The sequence below is a fragment of the Castor canadensis genome, chromosome 13, assembly GCF_047511655.1.
Source record: "Castor canadensis chromosome 13, mCasCan1.hap1v2, whole genome shotgun sequence".
NCBI classification, from domain to species: Eukaryota; Metazoa; Chordata; class Mammalia; order Rodentia; family Castoridae; genus Castor; species Castor canadensis.
This window is the reverse complement of record NC_133398.1, coordinates 12,938,024-12,945,902: the sequence shown is the minus strand read 5'-3', so window position 1 is coordinate 12,945,902 and position 7,879 is coordinate 12,938,024. Positions and strand designations below refer to the sequence as shown.

Below are 7,879 nucleotides of genomic sequence, written 5' to 3'. Positions count from 1 at the left end.
ACCACACCCGTTTTTCTGTTAACTGGCTAATGATCTCTCCTTGCAAACTAATTACTTTATCTAAAATGCCCATCATGAAATTGTGGACACCTTTAGTGGGGGCTTGATATGAATTGATTTTCACTTTGATGATTCATGGTTTCTCCAAAGGATGTTCAGCTGTTTTCTAGGTAGGGCATAACATTCTCTTCCAGACTGTCACTGGCTCATTAGTATGGAAAAAATCTTGAGATATTAAGATTGAACTGTACACACGTTCAAAATGATGTTTATTTATTTTTATGTATTTTTTTCATGCCTCAGATTGATAAAATGATGCTTTTGCCATGTAATAGTTACAATGACTTCTCTTTCTTTCACATTTCCATCTCTCTTTTCAACAGTAAAAGAAGAGGACCATGAAGAAGGATAATCAGACCAGTGTGTCTGAATTCATCCTCCTGGGGCTCCCCATCAGGCCAGAAGAGCAAGGCATGTTCTATGCCCTGTTCCTGGCCATGTACCTGACCACAGTGCTGGGGAACCTGCTCATCAGGCTGGACTCTCACCTCCATACCCCCATGTACTTCTTCCTCAGCCACTTGTCTTTCACTGACATCTCTTTCTCATCAGTCACAGCTCCAAAGATGCTCATGAATATGCTGACACAGAGTCAATCCATCTCAGATGCAGGGTGTGTTTGCCAGGTAAATTTTGTCTTATTATTTGAGAGTCTTGACAGCTTCCTTTTAACCTCAGTGGCCTATGATAGGTATGTGGCAATCTGTCACCCCCTCTGCTACACTACTATCATGATGCAGAACTTCTGTTTCCTGCTAGTAATTGTGTCCTGGGTCTTATCTTTTGCCAATGCCCTTGTGCACACTCTCCTCCTAGCCTGTCTCTCTTTTTTTGTAGACAATACTCTCCACCATTTCTTCTGTGACCTTTCTGCCTTAGTTAAGCTGTCTAGCTCAGATACCACAGTCAATGAGCTTGTTATCCTCATCGTAGGATCACTGGCCATTACCCTGCCATTCATATGCATTCTGGTCTCTTATGGCCACATTGGGGCCAGTATCTGTAGAATTCCCTCAATGAAGGGAATCTGCAAAGCCTTGTCCACATGTGGCTTTCACCTCTCTGTGGTTTCTCTGTACCATGGAGCAATTATTGGGTTATATTTTTTCCCCTCATCTAATAACATTAATGAGAAGGATGTCATTATGGCTGTGTTGTATAGCCTGGTCACTCCTATGTTAAATCCCTTTATCTACAGCCTGAGGAATCAAGATATGAAAGGCGCTCTGGGAAATATTATCAGTAGAAGAACATGTGCTTCATATTGACTGGATGTAAGAGCTTCTCAATCCCTTCCATGTATCCTCTGTCTCTGTACTGCAGTTTCTCAGTGTGTATTGATGTGGCCTCTTTTTTGCATTTATTTTATCTTGTATACAGTTTTTTTTCTATGTCTGTCTTGTCCATATTGAAAGTCTTAGGAAAGTTTTTTATATACACCTCTCTGAATTTTTCCTTTTTCCACAGTATATTTGTTTTTATATAATCACCATTGCTTGTCTTTTTAATTGGATAGCAAAATTTTTTTCCCTTCTCAAGATAACAAAAATATTTCTTCTGGTAAGTTCATGACTTCACATTTGTGTTCAATATTTTAACATATTTCAAATTATTTTTGTTCATAACTTTAATGAGAAATTTTAGTTTTACTTTGTTTTTAATTGCTTTTTTGAATATTTACCTTAATGTTTATTTTTAATTGTCATATCAGTGTGGTAGATATTTACAGGGTACTATGAGATGTTTTTAATACATGAATGTTCAAATTAAGGAAAAATATGTTTATTCAAATGTTTATCTCTCCTTTGTGTGACATTTTTCAGATTTCTTTGGAAAATATAGCATTGTTATCTACAGTCAATTTCTGTGTAATACAACAACAGAAGTAATTTCTTCTATCTAACAATAACTTAGTGCCTTTGACCAACATATTCCCATCCTTCTGTCCCTTTTTTTCTCCATATGCTTTTAATTTAATTTTCCAATTTTTTTAGTTGTTTTAGTGTGGTGGTAAATAGGCATACATACAACGTTTTTTACTGTAAGTGTTTGGCCAGCCTCAAATTAAAATGAGACAACTTTCTGTAAGGGTGGTCAATGGTTCTGACAGAGCAGATACTGGTCCAGACTTGTTAACAGAACTTTGATTGGAGCACTATATAGGTATTAGCAAGGTCAAGTGGTGTGAGGCAGTACAGTGAGGGTAGAGATTTTAAGATGTCATTCCAGGTGGTGATGTGATTATGTTATTCAATCTATTCTAATAGGAAGGCTCAGCATCTCAGAGTGTGGGGTGTAGAATGAATAGGCCAGTGTCAGGAAGTCTAGGGAACTTGAACTGAGATCAAGCAGATCTTCAATACAATTCAATCCAATTATATTTTATTATAAAATCAAAATAGGCACTCCCTTGCCCAATTACATAAGTGTAGTATTCAATGTTTCCATTTGAAATGCCAAAGTTTTTTCTTTAGTCCTGAGGAGCTTCCTCAGCTAAAGGTAAACACACTTAACCTTATCACTAAAAGTTCATTACTACAATGGATATTTCTATATTGATTACTTCCTTTAATATTTGTTATAAAGCAGGAAATACTGATTTAAGAGGAGTTTAGTAACCAGCTATTGTCACTAAACTAGCAATATTTGGTGGGAATGCAACTCAAACCAAACTCATGTGCATGAGACAAGCTCCTGACACCTACCTACAAGGCACTTGGCTATTTTTCAAACCTCAGAAACATATTTATGCATTTATTGGAAATTTTACTTTAATCTTAACAAAAATATTAAAATAACATAAAGTATATACAGTTTAATATATTTGCATACTTATGAGGTTGTATTGTGCTTATGTATATGTATGCATTCTACATGTGATTTAGGATCACATTTTAACTAATATTTGAATAAATACTTACTGAATAATCTCTAGGCTTAAATAGTAGAAAAGTAGTAATATTATTGAAGTTCCTTCAGTCTTTCCTCAACTGTATTTTCTCTTGATGTTAACCAATGTCTCAACTGTGTTCAATATTCCCTTAGAATTAATTAATTTTAACACTTCCACATTGATCCTTCACTCTGGCTTGCTCCAGAACTGCCTACAAATGAAATAAAACAATATTTATTTATTTATTTTTCTCTATTCATTTATTCATATGTGCATACATTGTTGGGGCCATTTCTCCCCCCTGCCCCTTTCTCCATCCCGCTTGCCCGCACCCCCCTGCTTCCAGGCAGAATCTGTTCTGCCCTTATCTGTAATTTTGTTGGAGAAAAGACATAACCAATAATAAGAAAGACAAAGCACTTTTGCTAGTTGAGATAAGGATAGCTATACAGAGAGATTCCTAGCATTGCTTCCATGCACAAGTGTATTACAACTCGAATTGATTCATCTCTACCTGACCTCTTCATTACTTCCCAGTCACTTTCCCATATTGACTACTGTCATTTTAAGGTTACTGTATTAGTTCCTCTACAGTGGGGACATCAAACACTTTCAAGTTTTGGATTTCCTACCTATCCCCATTCCTCCCATGTGTGCTCTCCCCTTAGCCTGTGCCCCAAGTTCAACAACATTACTGCATTTGCCCTAGATCTAAAGTCTGCATATGAGGGAGAACACACGATTTTTGGTCTTCTGATCCTGGATAACCTCACTCAAGATTATGTTCTCCAGTTCCATCCATTTACTTGAGAATGATAAGATTTCATTCTTCTTCAAGGCTGAGTAAAATTCAGTTGTGTACAAATACCACATTTTCTTAATCAGTTCATCAGTAGCAGGGCATCTTGGCTGTTTCCATAACTTGGCTATTGTGAATAGCGCTGCAATAAATATGGGTGTGCAGGTGCCTCTGGAGTAACTATGTTGCAATCCTTTGGGTATATCCCCAGGAGTGGGATTGCTGGATCATATGGAAGGTCTATGTTTAGTTTTTAAAGAAACCTCCATATTGTTTTCCAGAGTGGTTGCACTAGCTTGCATTCCCACCATCAGTGTATGAGTGTTCCTTTTTCCCCACATCCTCACTAACACCTGTTGTTGGTGGTGATAAAACAATATTTATTCTCCTACATTTTGTTTATTTTCATTGTCCTTATGAAATTTCTCTATATCTTCATATTCCATTGTGAGACTATAATTATTTCATCCATTGTGAGACTATAATTATTTCATCTTCTTTATTTTCAGCAGCCATTTTCATCATTGTGTTATTAAGAAAAATGCTCCTAATATCATTCTTTTACATACATCCCAGTGTGTGCATCAGGAGAGCCTATAAATGGTACACACAGAAAAATTATTGGATCACAGGACAAATATGTCCAATTTAAATAACATTGTTAAACTCACCTACAAAATAGTTATACTAAGAAGTCAGTTTGAAAAGACTACAAGTAATATGATTCCAACTGTATGATATCCTGGAAAATGCAAAACAATATAGATAATAAAATGATCAGTGGATTCTAATTGTTTGGTATAGTTAAGGAAAAGGATGACTAGGTAGAACAAAGGGGATCTTTATGTCAGAAAAAATACTCTGTATAATGCTGTAATAGTGGAGACATGTCACTATGCAATTTTTCAAAATCAAACAGACATAAAAATAACCAAGGGGGGAAAAGGTTGTACAACACAAGAGTGAAACTATGGACTTTTAAGTAACAATAACGTAGCAATATTGGTTCAAATATGTATTCCACAAATGTGAGACATTTGATTGCCTATTATTGGCAGATGAAATGGAATCCCCCATTTAAGTTCATGTACTTTTAAGATCTAGATTCTGTACATAAGAGAAAACATGTGGCATTTCTTTCTTAGTCCCAGTTATTTCGCTTTACACATAACATGATGATCTCTAGTTCTCATTAAATGTGGTATATTACAAAATGGGTATTATTCAGCCACAAAGAAGAATGACACTATGTCAGTGGCAGGAAAAAGAATGGAACCAGAGATCATAATATGTTAATTTAAAAATGTGTGTAATGTTATTAGTGCATCTGTTTATTATTTTTTGTACTTCATGTTTTATTAGCATACATTAATGTACAGAGGGATTTCATTGTGATAGTACCATAGATATGTACAAAGTGCTATGATCAGATTCATCCCCCTATTATTCCCTCCTCCCTCATTTTTCAAAAATTATTTGCTGGTTTTCATCATGCTACCTTCATTTATGTGTATATATATGTATATACTTACATCTATCTATCTCAAACATGTTCATGTGAGTGGTTCTGGACTTGACAGATATTCATCAAGGAAGACATTTTATAAATAACAACCACTGTTTTCTAGAAAATAAGTAAGGATGTGGTATAAGTAAAAGTACAGAGGCTGAGGAAGGGTAAACTTGTCTATTTTTTTTAATCAAGAGCACTTCGTGTTTTTTTATATATAGAGGAAAACCTCAGTTTAACATCTTCTAGCATAATTTGACATCAATACTCAATGCATTCATGTGTGTACACACATACACATACAAACACAATACGTCATGGTTAAAAGCTTATGTATGTAAGACATTGTCCAGCATCAAGGGGACAGTTAATATTTTATAAAATTGAAGCATATCGAGACCCTACAATATTACACTTCCCCAAACTAACTAATATTGTGTGATGAGAAACCAGATGTCATCAGCTGTCAGAATAATTGGATATCAATATTATGTATTTGATCATAATTTGGTAGGACTCAGTTATTATAGCAGTTGGAGACTTTCAAACCAGAATTTTTTTTTTTTACTGACACTGGCTGGTAAAACATGTGCTTTGCTGCACTGCACTTTAACAAAATATGCTCTGATGCTTAAAAAAAGAATTTTCTTGTCCGTATACCTAATGGTAGTATGCTATATTTTTATGTAAAATTTAAAAACATTGTGTTCAGTTCTAAAAATATTAAAAATATGTGAATTCATTATTTTCAATGTAGTTTGAGGTCAGCATTTATTTTTTCATATTAATAATGAAATATTTACAGTTAATTTTTAATAGCTCACTCTCCCCTTACATGCTAAATGGATCATTTTTATTCTGATATTTTGTAGATGTATAAATTGTTCATCATGGATATATCTATGTGAGTCATGTACCATGGTTCTATTTTTTACATGTATCCTATTTTTCTTAAAAGCTATGGATTTGTGGTAAATCTTAATATGTGGGAAAACAACTAGAGCTAAACAATGTGTAAATTATTACTCACCATTTCCACTAATGGATATAAAACCATCAAATTTAAATGCCTGTGCTCAATAATTGGCATGTAGAAGCTTTACTATAGATAAGTATGATTGCACAGATATTTAAATATACATATATGTAATTAATAAACCTTTATTTAGTTTTAGCAACTGAGAGTTGATGTTGTTCATTTATTGCAACATGACCTAGTCTTTGGTTTTCTTTCTTTTTTATTGTTGTGTTGGCGGTTCATTGTGGCATTTACAAAAGCTCTTGCAATATATCAAATATCTCATACTTGAATTCATTCCCTCCATCATTCTCTTTTATCTTCCCCCATTCCTAGAATAGTTTCAACAGGTCTTATTTTTTCCATTTTCATATATGTGTATACAGTATTTGCACTATATTCACTCTCCTACACCCTCTCCCCACATCCTTCCTCCTCCCACTTGTACCAACCTCCCAGACAGGACCAGTTCCACCCTCCTGTTTTCCATTTTTGTAAAAGACAAAATGGCATTTTTGTTTGTTTAAGATAGCTATAAAGGGAGTTTCCTTGTTTCATTTTCATGTATATATGTAATATAACCTGAACTGGTTCATCTCCTCATTTTTTCTCCTTTCTATCTTAGCCCCCTTCTTATGGTGACTTCAACAGGTTTAAAAATTCTATATTCTTTCTTGTATAGGAAGTACATCAGCCATATTCACCTTCTCCACTTCCTTCACTTACCATCCCTTTCTTGTATGTGATGTCCCCTTAGTGTGATCTGTTTTTCATAATTTTGCTTTATTTGCATTAATTAGGTCTATATTCCACATATGAGAGGAAAATATGTGGTCTTTGGCCTTCTGAACCTGGCTAACGTCACTTAAAATGATGTTCTCCAGTTCCATCCACTTACCTGCAAATGACAAAATTTCATTCTTCTTTGGTAGTTGATTAAAATTCATTGTGTATAAATACAACATTTTATTATCTATTCATCAATAGTGGAGCATCTTGGCTGTTTTCATAGCTTGGTTATTGAGCAATGACCACGTGTGTGCAGGTGCCTTTATTGTAACCTGACTTACATTCCTTTGGGTATATCCCTAGGGGTGGTATTGCTGAATGATATGGCAATTCTATTTTTAGGTTTTTTGAGGAGCCTCCATACAGTAGTTTTCCATAGTGATTTTACTAATGTACATCCCCACCAACAGTGTATAAGGGTTTCTTTTTCTCTGCATCCTTACCAACATTTGTTATTGTTTGTGTTCTTGATAATAGCCATTCAAACAGGAATGAGGTGGAATCCTAACAAGGTTTTGATTTGCATTTCTTTTATGGCCAAAGATATTGAGCATTTATTCATGTGTTTTTTGACCTTTTGGAACTTCTTCCTTTGAAAAAACTCTGTTCAGTTCATTTGCCCATTTCTTCATTGCATCATTGATTTTTTTGGGAGTTTAGTTTTTTGAGCTCCCTGTATATTCTGGTTATTAATCCCTTGTCAGACATACAGTTTGCAAAAGTTTTTCCCCATTCTGTGGGTGGCCTCTTTAATTTGGTGACCACTTCTTTTGTTAGGCAGAAGATTTTAATTTCGTGTAGTCCCATTTG

General features: G+C 34.7%; 1 protein-coding gene across 1 annotated transcript; it reads left to right on the top strand.

The window, feature by feature from the left end:
* Nucleotides 1-398: 398 nt before the first annotated feature.
* On the top strand, nucleotides 399-1,328 carry LOC141415617 (olfactory receptor 1J21-like). The gene has a single exon (XM_074052629.1). The coding sequence runs from the start codon at nucleotides 399-401 to the stop codon at nucleotides 1,326-1,328; it is 930 nt and encodes a 309-aa protein (XP_073908730.1).
* Nucleotides 1,329-7,879: the final 6,551 nt, after the last annotated feature.

Bases quoted from the DNA above. Each gene is read 5' to 3' on its own strand.
- LOC141415617 (XM_074052629.1), top strand. From the start codon at position 399: ATGAAGAAGGATAATCAGACCAGTGTGTCTGAATTCATCCTCCTGGGG.